Below are 20372 nucleotides of genomic sequence, written 5' to 3'. Positions count from 1 at the left end.
CATTTAACTATAGTGAACCACAGTGAATCGTGTATTTACATATATAAAGACCTTCGACTCCCTCGGAGAATGTCTAAAATTACCCCTTTATTAGAAAAAGCAAGTAAGTACTTTTTCCCAACATTTCACTTCCCACCTGGCAACAAAATTCAAGAACTTTTCACCTCAGAGCTGGCAACAATTCACTCTCTGTCACTGTCAACTTGACGTATAATTTGGCGCCACAGCCGCCGCTGCGATGTGTGCGAGTTTTGCCGACTGTTTACTCTCTTTACGCGGTTCTAATTCGTAAAGATGGACAAAGGGACGGCTACATTCGGCCAAGAAAAGGCCGACGACTCCTTCGCGGCCAAGTGTGACGCCCTGGCGGCCGCCCTGATAGAGGTGGAGCCGTGCGAGCCGGTCTTCGAGATCCCCATCGTGGCCGCGCTCAAAACCGAGGAACCGGAAGCCGCTTGCGACCAGGTCAAACCGGGGATAGTTATTCAGATCGTCAAGGAGGAGGGGAATTTGAGGATGAAGCAGCTGTCGTGCAAGGGGGCGCGGGAAGAAAACGTTACCAGCGAAAATTCCGATGTTTTTCTGTGCTATATCTGCAACCAGTGGAACAAGACGCTCAAAGAATTACTAGCTCATATAAAAGATCTTCACCAAGAGATAGAGGTGATATTCTCATTATAACTGCATATTTCATATATCGCTCACTCCTTTCAAGAACGTCATAATCAAAAATCGTCAATTTTCAGTTGTGCATGTTTTCGGAATGCCCAGAAAATGTACTTTATCCTAGCAAAAGCGGCATATTTTTAACTTAATACTTACCCGCTACAGGGCAGAAAGTGTTGTTTTTGCATTTTGAAGAAAAGGTTTTGTTTAATTATTTTTTTTTAACTATATTAAATTTTTCAAATGGAGAAAAAACCTTCAGATTTTACCTAAAAATATAAGTGATTTTTTCGCTGAAATATTTATTCAATATTACCCTGGACTGGTACCTGAAGCGAAGGGCTGATCACCTTTCCTTCATGTGTTAATCAATGATCAAGATAACACTGTGTTTTATTAATGATTCAGTGCTCTTTGCACCATTGGGGTGCGGAAAAGGGTTAAATAAATATAATTAACTAACAAACTAACTAACCATCACGCCGCTTCCCCGCGCTGGTAAGGCAGAGAGAATAGAACGCCACACCACTCTGTAAACATTCTTCGCCTCTTTCACGTTCATGCATTTCCTCATATATACCCGACGATTATTACGGCTCCTAACCTGACCACTTTCAAGTATTTGGCATACCTGATCATGTCAAGTTTTTCTCAGTCTTCCTCTGCTCCTTTTTCTAATTACATTAGCCTCATAAAATTGTTTTACCGTTCTTTCCTCACTCATTCGTTCTACATGTCCAAACCATCTCAACACACCTTTCTTAATTTTATTGATAATGCTTGTCTCAGCTTTGCATTCCTTCCTTATTTCACTATTCGCACATCTATCATACATCGTTTTGTCGCACATTCTTCTGAGAGATCGCATTTTGACTCCATTCAGCCTACTTTCAGCCTTCTTTTGCCAACTCTTTTCACTTCCATGCATTAGAATCGGAACCAGAACCCCTTTGTATACTGCCAGTTTATATATAAATATGTATAAGTTCAGAGTTTGTATAATTTTTTTGCAGATCCCGCAGGAGTATGAGAGACTCCTGTACAAGCAGAGGAAAGCCATCCTCAACATAGAAACCATTTCCAAGGAACTAATCGCCATGAAGAAGTACAAGGCCGTCAGTCGGCTGCTCACCTCTTCCCGGCAGAGCCTGCAGAACTTCAACCTGGACCTCTTCGGGAAGGGGGACATCAACGTCTTTGAGAAGTTCATCTCCGTGCTCTTCAAGAGGATAAGGAGCTCCCTCGACCGGCACAAGCTCGCGACGAGCGGCAAGAAGGCGCGGGGCAAGCGACGGGACTCCGACGCCCGAACGCAGAACAACGACGAAAACTCGGATTTCTCTTCCGGGGACGACGTGTGTCTTAAGAATATCCAGCGAGAGGAACACGCGGAGGACGGGGAGGTTGCGGAGGATCCGGGATCCGACCGGGAAGGCGAATTCTGCCTGCAGTTCTACACCGTGCCTGTATGCGGGATGGACATTTCTGCCTCTCAATTGCAAGCCCTTCGGACCGCTGTCAAAAATGTTTACAACGGAATCAAAACGGACCTCAGTCAGTTCTCGCACATTAAAGTGAAGAGGCTGGAGTGGGAAGAAGACGAAGCGCTCCCGGATGAAACCATCTTCTCCGGATATCTGGCCACGCAGCACAAATCCTCCCTGAATCAAGTGACAACTCTGTCCGAACTATTCGATGAGGAGGGAAACCTCACTGACCAAGCGGTGTTGGACAGCGCGGACGACGACGACTCTTTCCATCTCTTGATAGTCAAGCCTGACGAAGATTCGGATAATTACGACGACGGGTTCGACAAGGAAACGGCGTTTCTCACGGAGTTGGAGGAGACGGACTGCCAGATATGCGGGGAACAGTTCGCCGCGCGGGCGGAGCTGGCGGCGCACGCGCGCCTCCACGCGCGGCGCTTCTCGCGCGCCGGGCGCGGCGAATATGCCTGCGGGCTGTGCGGGGCGGGCGGCCTGCGCCGGGCCGAGCTGCTGCCACACTACGCATCGACGCATCGCTACTCCGTGCAGTGCGAGGTCTGCTGCACGCCCTTCGCCACGTTCGCGGCGCGCGCGGAGCACCTGCGCCGGCACAACCTGCTGTGCTGCGGCGTGTGCGGGCGCCGCTTCCCGGAGCCGTTCGCGCTGCGCGAGCACTTCCAGGACGAGCACACGGGGCGCCCGCCCGCGTGCCCTCTGGAGGACGGGGATTCCGCCCCCGCGCCGCGCCCCAAGGTCACCAAGTACTCCAAGACGAGCGAAGAGGCCCCCAGCTGCGACGTCTGTCTCAGGAAGTTCACCAGCGTCGGGCGGCTGATGCAGCACATGTCCGTAATTCACGGCGTCAATAAGGAATAATTTGCATTAAAACCCCCTATAACCGATAAGGTATGATAACTAAGAGTATAATATGTCAAAGAGGTACTAGGCAAAAATCTGTATTCGCAGTATTTGTACATAATGCAAACTATGCCATGTTCTCTCCCATTCCGCGGCTTCACATGTTAGCCAATGCTTTTGAAGGTATAGATTTATTTAATATATTGTTACCCTCCTTGAAGTGTGTACTTTCTCAGCATTTCTTCTCCATGTTATAATGGATAAATGTAAACGTTGTGTTTCACTCTCTCTCGCTGCTCGCTGATAGTGTGTGAAGGAGACGGGTATTGACCAGTGCTTACTATTTGTTATTTTATTATTATTTTATGTTTCAGACTTTTTGTTTCTCTATTAGAGTATTTTTATATTAGATACTGTATTATGTTAAAGGCTTTAGCCATTCAATAAATAAATAAATAACGTTTAATATAAGTACAGCGCTATCGGAGAGAGCATTATAGAGAGTGAATGTATTACAAATATATTTTAATTCAATAATGACTTATTTTAGTCATTTCCACTTGTTTAAATGTAAAAATACAATGAAACCTTTCCCTTCCGGTGCTAAAATAAAACGCGCGTCCCGGTGTTGGGTAGTCACTAGACAATAAAAAATTAATAATAAATATAATAATAAAACCCTTATCCGCACCCCAATGGTGCATAGGGCACTGCTTCATATGAACGCAGTGTTAACTTGATCGTTTTACACATGAAGGAAAGGTGATCAGCCCTCATCTTCAAGTACCAGTCCAGGGTAAAATCGAATAAATATTATAGTGAAAAAATCACTTATATTCATTTGACCCCCCTGGGAATCGAACCCGGGACCTCCGGAACGATATTTGAGCGTGCTGACCATTACACTACGGAGGCGGACGAAAAATTACCTATTTTATTTTCAAATTTGAAAAATACGGACATTCATAGCTAATCCCCTTAATTAATTATAAATGAAGTAAAAAATTATAATAATTTAGATTTATTTGCTGAAAACATTAAAAAACCATCTGGCAATGCTCACGGAACAAGCATAGGTCCACTCTTAGATCTACTGCCACTAGCTCGCTAGCTAGTCAGAGAACATTGAGCTTTGAGCTCCTCAGGCTTGTACAGTACAAGTATGCAAGAGTGAGAGGCGAATATAGTGTCGCGGTTCCCGCACACTCTTCACGCGCTGTTTATTTATATATATAATACCTCCGATGTCGTTGGACAGCTAGACACACCAATGAGTCCATTCGCCAGGAACTACGCTTGGATGGCTTGACTCTGGCCAATATCTGTACCCGGCGGATTCTCCAGTTCTTTGGACACGTTGCGCGTGGGAACGAGGATAGCCTGGAACGACTAGTTGTGATCAGTAGCCTGGAGGGAAAGAGAGGGAGAGGAAGATCCCCCACACGATGGACCGATCAAATTAAGGCAGCTGCAGGCACCTCGGTGGTTGGAGCGCTACGTGCAGCGCAGTCAAGGGACAACTGGAGAAGAGTCATTGCTTCTGCAAGGGTCACAACTCTCAGCAATGAGGAATAAGACGGAGAAGAGGGACCTCCGATGTACCCGATAAATTCTGATTATTATTAATATTGTTTTTTAAATGAATGTATTACGGGACTCGGGTATAGGTAATAATAACTCGTAATTAGGATGCAATCGGTTTATTCCACAGGTCGCCATGACAGTACAATGACAAGTGTGTGCAGTCTTCCCTGCCTCAATCTCATAAGGGATAACGTAAACATTCTCCGCGTGCACCCCGCCCTGCCCCTAGCGGGCGCACAGGGTCATAGTTCAGGTTGCTAGAATTATTGCACCGTAACAAATGCGTAAATATGTTATGGAGGAATACCTAAAATCTTAGCCTTGTATTTATTATATTATTTTTTGACATCTTATCAAAGATGAAGAAGAATATGGCAGTGACCCAACCTCTAAAAACAATGCCGTAACATTACCTGAACAATTTCGACGTACATACCATGCGGTTGGGGAGGAATCCTAAAAATATTTCACCCGTTCGGACTCTCAAAAGTTATTACATATAAATAATTTACATATTGAAAAAAAACAGATTTGTGCATCCGTTACTATAAATGATTAATCATTTTTTTTTTTTGACATCTCATCAAAGATGAAGAAGAATATGGAAGTCTGGGCATTTACAGGGCTGACGACCGTCATAGGCTGGTTTAAGTGATCACTTTACACACGTGTAACATTCACCAATTCTACCCATTCTTGACAACCACACTACTCAAATTCTTGGAAGTTCTTTATATATAAACCAATTTAGAAACCTTGTTCTTGAATCACTAGAACTTCACTAGAGACATCTATTGGTGAGATGTAAAGAAGCTTAAATAATACGAAAATGACTCCTGTAATTGGAGATAGTCCAGATTTTGTGAACAACTTAGAACTTCCAAGAATTTGAGTAGTGTGGTTGTCAATAATGGGTAGAATTGGTGAATGTTACACGTGTGATCACTTAAACCAGCCTATGACGGTCGTCAGCCCCATAAATGCTCAGACTTCCATATTCTTCTTCATCTTTGATGAGATGTCAAAAAATAATATGAAAATAACTCCTGTAATTGGAGATAATCCAGATTTTGTGAACAAGTATTTGGACACACTCAAAATGTTGTATTTATTATATGTATAGAGATATTCTGGTTATTAGAAGCAATGTGTACAAGGCACACAACACCGCGAAGGGAGGGTCAAATTAAATTTTCGTAATATAATTAAATAATTTGTAAGCATTGATGCGGTATAAGTCTTTTCACGATGACACACCGCTCACTCCTTTCAACAACGTCATATATCAAAAATCGTCAATTTTCAGTTGTGCATGTTTTCCGAATGCCCAGAAAATGTACTATATCCCAGCAAAAGCGGCATATTTTCAACTTAATATTTACCCGCTACAGGGCAGAAAGTGTCGTTTTCGCATTTTGAAGAAAAGGTATCGTTCAATTATTTTTTTAAATATACTTAATATTTTTCAAATGGAGAAAAAACCTTCAGGTTTTACCTAAAAAGATCTGTTGCACAGTGAAAAGTTCAATAAGTGGCTTGATTTTTATTTTTAACCGGATCCACACGGCTCACATAACCGTATGTGTTTTCACAAAACATTCCCCGTACGCGGCTGACATAACCGTATGTGTTTTTACATTGCTCCAAGTTTCCAACCTCAGTTCAACTTGGAGGGATTTTGTTCATGGTGTGGAACTTTGGATAAAATAATACGTCAATCCTCGGCCTTATGACATCTGTTGAAATATCTGACTAATAATTTGTAACATCACAAGGATAAATAAAAGAACAGATCCCTGATTTTTCTTGCGGTCGGTAATTAGTCCGCGCCGTAATCATGCCCTATATCTGTCTCACTCTCGACGCTACGCATCGCCAGTGGGTAAGAGTGACACACGATGCGTGCTTTGATTTATTTATGTTACGATCTAATTTGTTTATATTACGATATATTACAAGAATAATGTGACACAAGTGTATTATAGAGTACCAAAAAGGCACAATGAATCCCACTGAACGTTTTTGTTTAGGAAAATAAATTGTTTCTTAACTAAATACATGATAAAAGTAATCATTTAAAAAACGGCGAAATACCGCCGCGTACGGGCGTCTCTCAGGTACAAAGTTGACGCGGTTAAAAGGTTAATTCATTGCATTATATTTTTAAACTTAGTTTTTTGATATATGACGTTGGAAGGAGTGAGCGATATCAATGAGTCTGTTGGAAAGAAGGTTATGAGGAAAAATAAAAAACCAAAAATAAACACAAAAATATCATTTTATTACATCTTTACATTAATTAATTTAACACTTAAAAAAAAAAAACACATTTTTACAAAAATCATTCCTGTTAATAAGAAGTGATCACCTCACCGTCTACCTCCGGTTGCAAGTCTTAATATACATTTTTTTTAAGGTATACGCAAGTCTGGTTATTTACAGGGCTTACGACCCGTCACAAGCCGGTCAAGTGATCACTTTACACACGTGTGACATTCGCCGTTTACAATTTACAGCCAATTACTCAAATTTTTGGAACTCTTACGTACATCATAAGTCTCGCGCTCGAGTTTTGCTGGCAGCATCTGTGGTTGACTTGATAAAACTTTCATTTAGCATCTCAAAGAGATGTTTCAATAAAAGAAGACTTTATATATCGACCTGTACAGTATCACGTTGCTCAAAAAAGTATGGGCGTACGTGAAAACCCGCGCTTATAACTAAAGCCTTGTGAATTTTTTTTTCTACAATGGCTTTCGTACTGCCATCCGTGCTTGTATTCAAACACCAAACCAACAAATTTTGAGGGTGTCCTTAAAATCCTTATACTCAGTGTAATGGTCAGCACGCTCGGCTACCGTTCTGCAGGTCCCGAGTTCAACTCCCAGTGGAGGTTCAAATAAATATAAGCAATTTTTTCACTCTAATATTTATTCAATATTACCCTGGACTGGTACCTGAAGCGGAGGGCTGATCACCTTTCCTTCGTGTGTTAACGATTTACGATCAAGATAACACTGCGTTTATATGACGCGGTGCCCTATGCACCATCGGGGTGCGGATAAGGGTTTGACGAAGAATATCCTCGTTCACAAATCTGGTTTTCTCTTCTAAGTATCCATTTTATATTGACATCTCAACATAGACAAAGAGGAATATGATAGTCTGGGCATTTACGGGGCTTGCGACCTGTCCGTAGGCTGATTTGAGTCAACACTTTTTACACGCGTGCGAGATTCTTCATTCTACGCACGATGGACAACCACACTGCTCAAATTTTCGGAACCCGCATATATGTATAACCAAAAAAATGTCTGGTCGTCAATAATGGGTAGAATGGTGAATGTCACACGTGCGTAAAGCGATCACTCAAACCAGCCTACGACGGGTCGTGAGCCCCGTATATACCCAGACTTCCACATTCTTATTCTTCTATGTTGAGACTACTAGGCAGAGAAACCCAGATTTGTGAACAAGGATTTGGACACACTCAAAATGTAATTTTGGATCGCCCCAAACTTCCCTCACTAGCTAGGGTAGGCAGAGAGAATAGAACGCCGCACCAGTCTGCCTTTGTTAACAATCTTCGCCTCTTCCGCATTCGTGCATCTACTCATACACACCCGCCGATCATTCCCACTGGATCGTGCCGAGCTTTCCTCGGTCTTCTTCAGCATCTCTATTTTAATATGCGTCAGTCTTGTGAATCTTAGCGGAAATGACTAACTTAAAATTTGTAAAAAACAGAAAATTGTATTGAAAAATGCGAGTTTGAAACTGTTATGATTTGATGGGTCAGTTTAGATTAAAGAGATTGTCGTATAATACATTTTGATACTGAATCTAGTTCGAGATGGTGTCTGGTGCCGGAAGGCCGGTGTACGCCGTCCAAGGCACAGTGCAAGTTGCCTCCCAGAATATATGCGAGATGGCCGTTACACACGGCCGAAAGTGGCACAGACTGTGTGCCAGATGGTCATTTGAAACTCTTTATATGGCACGGAATGTGTGCAATACGTCCATTAAACCATGCCGTCCATAGCAGAAAAAAATGTGCGCTAGACGGTCGGTTGACATTTTTTAAGGTGGCACAGACTGTGTGCCCGACGGCCATTACACTGTCTATAATGACACAGACTGTGTGCCCGATCGTTACACTGTCTAAAATGACACAGACCGTATGCCAGATGGCCACTAAACTGTCTAAAATGACACAGCCTGTGTGCCAGACGGCCATTACACTGGCTAAAATAACACAGCTTGTGTGCCAGACGGCCATTACATCTAAAATGGCACAGAATGTGTGCCAGACACTGTCTGGCACAGACTGCTAGCTTAGCAGCTGTAGAAATTTATTTTAAAAAACAAATGGTTCCACACCAATCATAGAAAAACTCCTTAGTAAGTATTTGAGTAGTTTTGTTCCCGGATAGGAAAGTCTAGGTGACCCTTGAATCATCTCCCAGTCGGAAGGCATTCCGGATCTGTTACGCGTCCCTTTGAGCAGCTTGGCAGAATACTATTTCACACTGGGAGCGGGTTAGGTTAGGTTAGGTTGGGTCAGTCAGCAGGCGGCTAGTCCTGCAGCAGGCCGCGCGCCTTGGGCGTGAGGCGGCGCACGCGGCCGCGGCTGCTGACGAGCGCGGGCGGGGAGTCGTCGCGCGGCGGCGGCCAGGCGCGGCTGTGCGAGGCGCGCGGGGGCGAGGCCGCCGCGGCGCGCGCGGGGCGCAGCGCCGACAGCGACAGGCGCGGCTGCAACACCACACGCCGTTACACACAATGAGGACATAAGACTTTCAACGACGTCATATATCAAAAATCTTCAATTTTCAGTTGTGCATGTTTTCAGAATGCCCAGAAAATGTACTATATCCCAGCAAAAGCGGCATATTTTAAACTTATAAGCCACTTATTGAACTTTTTACTGTGCAACAGATCTTTTAAGGTAAAACCTGAATGTTTTTTCTCCATTTAAAAATATTTTGTATATTTAAAAAAATAATTAAACAATACCTTTTCTTCAAAATGCAAAAACAACATTTTCTGCCCTGTAGCGGGTAAATATAAAGTTCAAAATATGCCGCTTTTGCTGGGATATAGTACGTTTTCTGAGCATTCCGAAAACAGATACAATTGAAAATTGATGATTTTTATTATGACGTTCTTGAAAGAAGTGAGCGATATAGCTGTTTGCAATCAGAGGGAAGATAGTACTTGAACATTGTAAAAAAAAACATAAATTCCAAATTGATGATAATAAGGAAGGCAAAGGAAAAAGGGAGTTTAGGGAAGGAGGTAGAGGGAGGAGGTTTAATGGACAGTTAGGGTTCTAATAATAGATAGTAATGTCTCAGACGTTTCTTGAAAGTTATTAGAGAAGGTGCGTTTGTTCACGCGGAGAGGTAATTCATTCCATAGTCTGGCCGCTTGGACAGAGAAGGAATTACTGCAGGATGGTGTGTTAATATGAGTATTATTTTTTGACATCTCATCAAAGATGGAGAAGAATATGGAAGTCTGGGCATTCACGGGGCTGACGACCGTCATAGGCTGGTTTAAGTGATCACTTTACACACGTGTAACATTCACCAATTCTACCCATTATTGACAACCACACTAATCGAATTCTTGGAAGTTCTATATACATGAACCAATGTAGAAACCTTGTTCATGAATCACTAGAATTTCACTACAGACATCTATTGGTTTCTCATGTGTGTGATTATAATCCAGGATTCGGACCTCACATACTAATGTAAGAATTTCTGCTTATTAAAAAGCTTCTTTACATCTCACCAATAGATGTCTCTAGTGAAGTTCTAGTGATTCAAGAACAAGGTTTCTAAATTGGTTCATATATATAGAACTTCCGAGAATTTGATTAGTGTGGTTGTCAATAATGGGTAGAATTGGTGAATGTTACACGTGTGTAAAGTGATCACTTAAACCAGCCTATGACGGTCGTCAGCCCCGTAAATGCCCAGACTTCCATATTCTTCTTCATCTTCGATGAGATGTCAAAAATAATATGAAAATAACTCCTGTAATTGGAGATAATCCAGATTTTGTGAACAAGTATTTGGACACACTCAAAATGTCGTTAATATGAGTAAGTGGTATTTAGTTACAGGTGATTTGTGCGAATGGGGAGGTCTCTCGGTATCTCCAGAAGTCCTGGGATTCTAATGATGGATAGTAATGCCTCAGACGTTCGAACGTGTTTCCGTGCAGTTTGTACGTTTCCTTACCGTGATGGCGTTGGTGCGCGGGCGCAAATGCGCGCGCAGGCGCTTGCTGATGGCGGCGATGCTATCCTCCTCGCTGTCCTCGTTGTAGCGCGGCCGCTTCGAGTCCCGCGCCGGGCGCCGCGCGCGCTCGCTCGACCCCGACGGCCCCGCCTGCGCAACCACACACGTGAGACATCGCCACATCAATCCGTCATAGACTGCGGGACAAGCTGGCACTCCAATATAGTGCCGATACTATGTGCTGTGTCTGGTGACACTTCGGTGGGACAAGCTATCACTCCATCATAGTATCAGGCACAATTGTGGGCATAGCTATCACTCCATCATAGTATCAGGCACAATTGTGGGCAAAGCTATCACTCCATCATAGTATCAGGCACAATTGTGGGCAAAGCTATCACTCCATCATGGTATCAGATACAATCGTGAAACAAGCTATCACTAAAGTATATTATCAGATACAATTGTGGAACAATCTATCACTCCATCATAGTATCAGGCACAACTGTGGGACAAGCTATCACTCCATCATAGTTTCAGGCACAACTGTGGAACAAGCTATCAGTCCATCATAGTATCAGGCACAATTGTGGGCAAAGCTATCACTTCATCATAGTATCAGGCACAATTTTGGGACAAGCTATCACTCTTTCATAGTATCAGGCACATCTTCGAGCCAAGCTATCATTCCATCATAGTATAGATTCACAAGTGTAAGTATCCTCGAGTACTGTGTGGGAAGGCTGATACGCCCCCCAGGATGGCTCTGCAATAGCAGGGCGGTGGCCCCGAAGGGGGGGGTGGGGGGTACTCACCCTGGACTCGTCCGAGTGCACGGCGAAGCGCTGCGGCACGTGCGAAGACGTCGACGGAGCGTCGTTTCCGGAGCGGGACGTGTCCAGTCTCCTGGGAACAGCACAAAAAAAAATATTTAAAAATTGCGTCACAATCTTACGTTCAACGTTGACAGACGCCGCGACGTGGTTGGATAGACGTTCGACTGCAAAACTGGCGTTGCGGGTTCAATTCCCGCCAAGTGCAAAATAAATTCAAGAAAGATTTATTTTCAATTGGTCTGGGTGTTTGTGATGTATTTTTCACATTTACCTTCCCTATATCGCATCCCCTATAGCATTATCGATAAAATTAAGAAAGGTGTGTTGAGATGGTTTGGACATGTAGAACGAATGAGTGAGGAAAGAACGGTAAAACAAATTTATGAGGCGAATGTTGGTGGGAAAAGAAGCAGAGGAAGACCGAGAAAAACATGGCACGATCAGGTATGCCAAATACTTGAAAGTGATCAGGTTAGGAGTCGTAACAATCGGCGGGTATGTATGAGGAGATACATGAACGTGGAAGAGGCGAAGAATGTTTGCAAGGACAGAGTGGTGTGGCGCTCTATTCTCTCTGCCTACCCCTGCGGAGAAGCGGTGTGATGGTTAGTTAGTTAGTTACCTTCCCTATACTCACTATCCTACCTGCAGACAAGCATCAAATAGAAGCTTTGCGGGTTATTCCTTTTAAAAAAGAATTATAAATGAAAACACTTGCTTTTTACCTTCTAACCCTTATCCGAACCCGATGGTGCATAGGGCACTGCATTCTATAGAAGCAGTGTTATCTTGATCATTGAATACACAAAGGAAAGGTGATCGGCCCTCCGCTTCAGGCACCAATCCAGTGTAATATTGAATAAATATTAGAGCGAAAAATCACTTATGTTTGACTCTTCGACCATCTTGGGAATCGAACCCGGGGTCTCAGGCATGGTAGCCAAGAAGATACTATATAATATTACTAACATTTCTGTACAAAAACATAAAAGTAAAAATGACTAAGCACAGAGTGCATTCTTTAAATATTCATCATTTATGCAGTGCCCTATGCACCATTGGGGCGCGGATATGGGTTAGAAGAAGAAGAATATAAAATTGTCCGCCTCCGTAGTGTAATGGTCAGCACGCTCGGCTACCGTTCTGGAGGTCCCGGGTTCGATTCCCAGGGGGGTCAAATAAGTGATTTTTTCACCGTAATATTTATTCCATATTACCCTGGACTGGTACCTGAAGCGGAGGGCTGATCGCCTTTCCTTCATGTGTTAACGATCAAGAAAACACCGCGCTTGTATAATGCAGTGCCCTATGCATCATTGGGGTGTGGATAAGGGTTTGAATGAATGACGAAGAGAAGTTGGAAGGGAGAAGGGAGTACCTCATGTTGCCGAGGGGGGTGTCGCTGTCGCTCTCCGTGCCGGCGGCGGCCGGGGTGGGCGGGCGCGGCTGGAAGGAGTGGTCGCTCTCGTAGCGCCCCCCGCCGCCCCCGCGCCACGCGCCCGACTCGCCCGCCGAGCTCTCCTCGCCGCTGCTGCGCCGCGCGCTAAACACGAGCACACACGAGGTCAGTTCTCCACCGGCCCACACTAGGGAACATACCTTGTACCCCAGTGTAGGCCAGTGGGCAACAAGGTAATTTCAATTTTAAATTTAAAATTGATTTATTTTCAATTAACATATATGTACATTACATACTAAAAAATTTAAAGCGTATATATTAAAATACATACAAAAATCGAAAACATGCAAGAACTATTCGGCTGTCCAAACTCAAAACACAGTAAGACATTTTTTTCGTAGTACGTTTTTTTTTTGTTTGCATTTTTGGACTAAGTAGATTCTACTTAGTCAAAAAATGCAAAAAAACCTACTAAAAAAAATGTCCCTTACTGTGTTTTAAGTTTGGACAGCCGATTGGTAAAGGTGTAGAAGAATCCCGCTTCGGAAAACTCCTTCAGACACATGGAACAGATCAATATCCAACGAGATATTGTTCAACATAGCGGTAGCTCTTCCTACAGGCATAACCATCGGCAGGTTGGTCCTGTGTATAGGAATGGGAAACAATCTATGCCGACGCTGTCTTAGGTAACTATCGGGAACATACAGACCGATGCTCCGGATAGTTTCAGGATTATCCATCATACCGCGCAACAATGGATAGAAATGCCTCATCAAATACACATTCCTTCTAGTCTGTAGACTGTTGTAGCCGAGCATACCCTGGAGGAAGTGGGTCGGGTAGAGCCGAGGATAATAGTAAGTTGGCAGACTGTTCAGACTTCTAAGACAACAGCTGGAAGAGCGTTGCAGAAGCCTGGATGAGGACCTTTCCATGCTAGTTCATAAGGAACTGTTACCAGAGATGGTATCATACATCGCTCACTCCCTTCAACAACGTCACATATCAAAAATTGTCAATTTTCAGTTGTGCATGTTTTCGGAATGCCCAGAAAATGTACTATATCCCAGCAAAAGCGGCATATTTTTAACTTAATATTTACCCGCTACAGGGCAGAAAGTGTTGTTTTCGCATTTCGAAGAAAAGGTATTGTTTAATTATTTTTTTAAATATACTAAATATTTTTCAAATGGAGAAAATACTTTCAAATTTTACCTAAAAAGATCTGTTGCACAGTAAAAAGTCCAGTAAGTGGCTTGATATTTATTTTTAATACATTTTACTATATTTTTAAACTTCTCCAGAAAAATCAAGTTTTTTGATATATAACGTTGTTGAAAGGAGTGGGTGTGCGGGTAAGACTGTGCAAGTCATCGTCAGTTTGTTCGGGGCACTTACCGTCTTTTGACTTTGGGTCGTTTTCTGCTATGCTTATGCTTGACCTTCCCGCTAGGGCGGCCGTTTTTTCTCTTAATCTGTAAAGAGAACAAGTTTAAATATAGACGATTCAACATAGAGGAAGAAGTTTATCAGTGTGGAGACGGGGAAAGCATGTCTGTTCAAAATTACTTACTTATAACTATTATCCACACACAATGGTGCATAGGGCACTGCATCGAATTGACGCAGTGTTATCTTGATCATTACTTACATGAAAGCAAGGTGATCACTCTTGCGCTTCAGGAACCAGTCCAGGGTAATATTAAATAAATATTACAGCGTAAAATCACTAATATTTATTTTCACCCCCCCTGGGAATCGAACCCGGGACCTCCAGCACGGCAGCTAAACACGCTGACCATTACACCACGGAGCCGGAAAAATTAGTAAAAATCAAAATTTTAAAGGATATTCCCTGACTTGGCTTTATGTACTTTGATTTTCTCGTTTGCCAATCAAAGGTCTCAAAAGTCTCATCCATATAACTGCCGACATCCGGTGTTGAAAGAAATAAAGTAGGGGTGCGTGCAATTAAAAAATAAATTAATATTTTATCTTTTCATTTACGCAATGCATGCTTTATATTTGTATCAATTTATAACATATTGTTGATGAAGAATATCACAGCTTACTTTTCGCGGAAACAAAATAGTTTTAATGTAACTAACTAACTAAATGTCACGCCGCTTCCCCGCAGGGGTAGGCAGAGAGAATAGAACGCCACACCACTCTGTCTTTGCAAACATTCTTCGCCTCTTCCACGTTCATGCATCTCCTCATACATACCCTCCTGCTGCGCTCCTCTTTCCAATTACATTCGCCTCGTAAATTTGTTTTAGCGATCTTTCCTCACTCATTCGTTCTACATGCCCAAATACCATATAAAACCCTTATCCGCACCCCAATGGTGCATAGGACACTGTGTCATATAAGCGCAGTGTTATCTTGATCGTTTTTACACATGAAGGAAGGATGATCAGCCCTGCGCTTCAGGTACCAGTCCATGGTAATATTGAATAAATATTACAGTGAAAAAATCACTTATATTTATTTTACCCCCCTTGGGAATCAAACCCGGGACCTCCAGAACGGTAGCCGAGCGTGCTGACCATTACACTACGGAGGCGGACGCCTCCGATGCCCAAATAGCATAGCCCCGTAAATTCCCAGACTTACGTATTCCTCTTCATCTTTGATGAGATGTCAAAAAATAATATGAAAAAAACTTTCTGTAATTGGAGATAATCCAGATTTGTGAACAAGTATTTGTACACACTCAAAATGTTGGAGAACTTGTTGGAAAAAAAAACCTAATATGAATGGAAAATTTTTGCACGGCCCTGAAAAAATCTTTACCTAATAAGTTTGCCGATCATTGCGTTAAGGCAGTCTGCGTTAAGGTGGTCAGTCTTAGAGTCTATTCTAGTCTAGGGCTAAAAGTCGGGTGTTCCGGCTCACCGTTCTCCGGCTGGGCTTGTAGCTGTCGCCGCTGTCGCGCGCCACGCTGTCCTCCTCGCTGTCCCACGTGCCGGGCGCGCCGGGGCGCCCCTGGGGCGCGGCCGCGCGCCTGCGGGGCTCCCGCGCCGGCGCCTCCTGCGCCGAGGGCGCCGAGCGCTTGCCCTTGCCCTTGCCTGCGGACAGAGAGGGATTAGTGTGATACAGAGAGAGATTAGCGCAGCTGTTCAAACTCAAAACACAGTAAGGGACATTTTTTTGTAGTACATTTTTTTTGGATTTTTGGAATAAGTAGATTCTACTTAGTCCAAAAATACAAAAAAAAAACCTACTACAAAAAATGTCCCTTACTGTGTTTTAAGTTTGGACAGCCGAGTAGCTCACAGTGAGGGATAAGTGTGACACAGAGAGGGATTAGTGGAAACAGAGAGGGATGAGTGTGATACAAAGTGAGATTAGTGAAACCAGAGAGGGATTAGTGTGATACAGAGTGGGATTAGTGAAACCAGAGAGGGATTAGTGTGATACAGAGAGGGATTAGTGTGATACAGAGAGGGATTAGTGAAACCAGAGAGGGATATATATATTATGTAATGAAGATATGGACAATGGATAATATCTCACCCTTGTAGGTGTGCGCCCCGCGGAGGGGCGCGTCGCTGTCCCAGCTGTCGTCCGGGGGCCCGTGCGAGTAGCCATTGGACGGCCCGCCCCGGGGGCCCCCCTCCGTGCCCTCCGAGCCCTCCGAGGTGCCGCCGCCCGAGGAGTCCGTCACTGCAACACTCCGCCGTTAGCGACATCTCCATCTCCACACCTTTGGCATCTCAACATACATAAAGAAGAATATGGGCATTTACAGGGCTTGTGAACTCTCATAGGCTGGTCAAGTGATCACTTTACACGCGTGTAACATTCACCCATTCTACCCATTATTGACAACCGCACTACTCAAATTCATGAAAGTTCTAGGATATATTGTTCAAATTCGAAACCAATTTTACCCATGATTGAGAACCATACTACTAAAAATTTTGTAACTTCTATATATGATGTTCAAATTCAACTCAAATTCTTGGAACTTGTAGATATAGAGTTCACCCAGACTTCCATATTCTTCTTCGTCTATGTTGAGATGTCAAAGTGTAAAAATAACTTCCAAAATTAAAATCCAGATTTGTGAACAAGTATTTCACATAACACTCATACAAAGTATGACATCGCCCGACCTTTGCAATTACAGAGTATGACAACAACCAAGTATTTTTGGAAAAATTAGAGAACAACCGAGTATTGCTCGTATAAAAATTTGACTTCAACCGAGCCTTGCAATTAGAAAGTATGACAACAACCGAGTTTTGCAATTTTAAAGCAATAACCGGATTTTGCCTGTACAAAGTTTGACTTCAACCTAGCCTTGTAGTTACAAAGTACGTCAACAACCGAATTTTTCAACAGAAAATTAGACAAAACCGGGTTTCGCTCATACAAAATTTGACAATACCAAGCCTCGCAACTACAAAGTATGACAAAAATTGAGTTTTTACAGAAAATCAAACAATAACCGGGTTTTGCTCAAAGTTTGACATCAACCAAGTTTTGCTCATGCAAAGATTGAATTCAACCGAGTATTGCTCATGCAAAGTTTGACATCAACCGAGTTTTGCTCATAAAATATGACTAGAATGCCGACTCACGCCTGGTGCCATCCCTTCTCCTGGCAGACTTCCAGTTCCGGTAGACGGGCCGGAACAGCGTCTCGAACAGCGTCTCCAGACGAAGGGTCATCGCGAATATCTAAACAGAGAAGAAGAAAACAAAAATTAAATAACGAGGGCTGAAAACCGCAGAGGGATAAAACGCCACCGCACACTAGAACGCGTGTATCACGCATAGCACTATTTCTGGAGGCGCGAGCGGATCTCGAGATATTGCTGCAGTGTAATATTGGAGTATATGTAAGCACTTACCCCGTTTGGAGCCTTCGTTTGCAAAACGAGAAAATAAAAAAAATTAGTGATACAACATTTTGAGTGCGTCCGAATACTTGTTCACAAATATGGATCGTCTCCGATTGGGACATCTCAACATAGATGAAGGAGAATATGGAAGTCTGAATAGACGAAGAAGAATATGTGATCAGTTAATAAATTTTTTCAATTTCAATTTATTTTACAATTTATTTATTTCAATTAATGTATACATCTTCTTCTTCTTCTTCTTATTATAGGCCTTACGGCCTGTTTTTAAGAGGGATTAGCCTCCTGCGACGTCGATTCCCAGCTATCGGCCCATCTCTTTGGTGGTCTGCCCGGGAGTCGTCTACCATGGGGTTGGCCGTACAATGCGATGTGGGGGAGTCTGGATGGTTCCATTCTCCTCACATTGTCTTCATTTTAATCGTATACATTAAAAATACATTAAAATAAAATATATGCAAGGACTATTCGGCTGACCAAACTCAAAACACAGTAAGGGACATTTTTTGTAGTACATTTTTTCTTGCATTTTTGGACTAAGTAGATTCTACTTAGTCCAAAAATACAAAAAAAATGTACTACTAAAAAAATGTCCCTTACTGTGTTTTAAGTTCGGACAGCCGTATTGCTAAAGGTGTAGAAGAATCCCTCTTCGGAAAACTCCTTCAGACACATGGAACAGATCAATATCCAATGAGATATTGTTCAACATAGCGGCAGCTCTTCCTACAGGCATAACCATCGGCAGGTTGGTCCTGTGTATAGGAATGTGAAACAATCTATGCCGACGCTGTCTTAGCTAACTATCGGGAACATACAGACCGATGCTCCGGATAATTTCAGGACTATCCATCATACCGCGCAACAATGGATAGAAATGCCTCATCAAATACACATTACTTCTAGTCTCTAAACTATTGTAGCCAATAATCCAAAATCTAATCCAGTCTAAGCCCTGTAAATGCAGAACTTCTATATTCTTCTTCATCTATGTTAAGAAGTCAAAAATTTGTGAAGTTAAATTTTATTTTATAAAAGAGACCATTCAACGCATCCAATACTGACGACGTTAATACACGAAGGCAAGGTGATCACTCCTGCGCTTCAGGGACCAGTCCAGGGTAATATTAAATAAATATTGGGCCAAATAATCGCTAGTATTTATTTTGACCTTCTTCGGAGTCGAACCTGGGACCTCCAGCACGGTAGCTAAACACGCTAACCATTACACCGCGGAGGCGGATACATACAGACAGTTATTCCGACGAAATACTTGATCAAGCCAAGCTTTCCTCGGTCTTCTGCTGCTTCTATTGGCAACCACATCCGCCTAACGATTCATTTTACTCTTTCTTCACTCATCATACGTTCCACATGCCCAATTAGTTCCACTCGCCTCCCGCATAAGATGTATCGATTGACACTTTCTTTCGCGCGTGAGTTCTCAGCACCATCTATGGTTGAGTTAAACAATTTTTTTTATTATTTATGAGATGGCCGAAACAAGGACAATAACTGTCAAGTGTCGTGTTAATTTTACACCGTCATATTTATTTAATATTACTCTGGACTGGTTCCTGAAGCGCAAGAGCGATCACCTCGCCTTCATGTAAGTAATGATCGAGATAACACTGCGTAAATTCGGTGCAGTGCCCTATGCACCTTTTTTTTTTTTTTTTTAAAAGATAAATATTTGTGTTTTTGTATTATTTACACAAATATTTCAATTTCATATTATTTCTGTGAGTCTAAGCGGCTCATTATTACAAATAGGTATCAAATTGTGGTAGAGTGGGTTCCAACCGAGAAGCTCTGACTCAAGAGTCCGCGACACTAACCACGGGACCACAAGGCGATACATTGGGTGCGGATAAGGGTTATAAGTGAGTAAGACGTGTTAATTGACACTTTCTTTCACGTATGAGTTCTCGGTATCATCTATATATAAAATAATATAAATAAAACCCTTATCCGTACCCCAATGGTGCATAGGGCACTGTGTCATATAAACGCAGTGTTATCTTGATCGATTACACAAGAAGGAAAGGTGATCAGCCCTCCGCTTCAGGTACCAGTCCAGGGTGATATTGAATAAATATTACAGTGAAAAAATCACTTATATTTATTTTACCCCCCTTGGGAATGGAACCCGGGACCTCCAGAACGGTAGCCGAGCGTGCTGACCATTACACTACGGAGGCGGACCGAATATCTCTATATGTAAACATTATTTTTTTTTAATAAAAAAAAACACTCACCCGGCTGCGTTTGTTGGTGTTGTAGGTCTTAGAGTTGCTGAAGACCAGCCGGACGTCCTTGGCGAACTGCGCGGGGTCGGAATAGCCCCCCGCCTCCAGCCGCGAGCGCACCGTGCCCAGGTCCATGGGCCGCGCCACCACCGCCGTGTACTCTGTAAAGGG

General features: G+C 43.0%; 2 protein-coding genes across 2 annotated transcripts in view; one reads left to right on the top strand and one right to left on the bottom strand.

Moving 5' to 3' along the window:
* The first annotated feature begins 184 nt into the window (after positions 1-184).
* Positions 185-6861, top strand: LOC148306370 (uncharacterized). The gene is made up of 2 exons (XM_088265180.1): positions 185-663; positions 1680-6861. Exons 1-2 carry the CDS (start codon positions 295-297, stop codon positions 3027-3029), a joined length of 1719 nt encoding a protein of 572 aa, XP_088121306.1. The 5' UTR covers positions 185-294; the 3' UTR covers positions 3030-6861.
* Positions 6856-20372, bottom strand: part of BRWD3 (bromodomain and WD repeat-containing protein) — a 47427-nt gene continuing 33910 nt past the window's right edge. The window contains exons 29-37 of the mRNA XM_088265178.1: positions 20211-20362; positions 17671-17770; positions 16601-16750; positions 15980-16152; positions 14480-14556; positions 13058-13222; positions 11659-11749; positions 10844-10993; positions 6856-9347 (exon numbers count right to left, since the gene is read on the bottom strand). Coding sequence (XP_088121304.1) covers positions 9171-9347; positions 10844-10993; positions 11659-11749; positions 13058-13222; positions 14480-14556; positions 15980-16152; positions 16601-16750; positions 17671-17770; positions 20211-20362 — 1235 coding nt within the window. The 3' untranslated portion in view covers positions 6856-9170. The remainder of the gene's footprint in view (positions 9348-10843; positions 10994-11658; positions 11750-13057; positions 13223-14479; positions 14557-15979; positions 16153-16600; positions 16751-17670; positions 17771-20210; positions 20363-20372) is intronic.

This window comes from Brachycentrus maculatus, unplaced genomic scaffold (genome assembly GCF_059751285.1).
Source record: "Brachycentrus maculatus isolate JH-2025_06_01 unplaced genomic scaffold, ASM5975128v1 h1tg000243l, whole genome shotgun sequence".
Lineage (NCBI taxonomy): Eukaryota > Metazoa > Arthropoda > Insecta > Trichoptera > Brachycentridae > Brachycentrus > Brachycentrus maculatus.
This window is presented reverse-complemented; position numbering and strand designations above follow the sequence as displayed.

Excerpts from the sequence above, each read along its gene's own strand:
- LOC148306370 (XM_088265180.1), top strand. The coding sequence starts at position 295 with ATGGACAAAGGGACGGCTACATTCGGCCAAGAAAAGGCCGACGACTCC. Across the intron at positions 664-1,679 it reads ATCTTCACCAAGAGATAGAG|ATCCCGCAGGAGTATGAGAG; the intron begins GTGATATTCTCA and ends ATTTTTTTGCAG.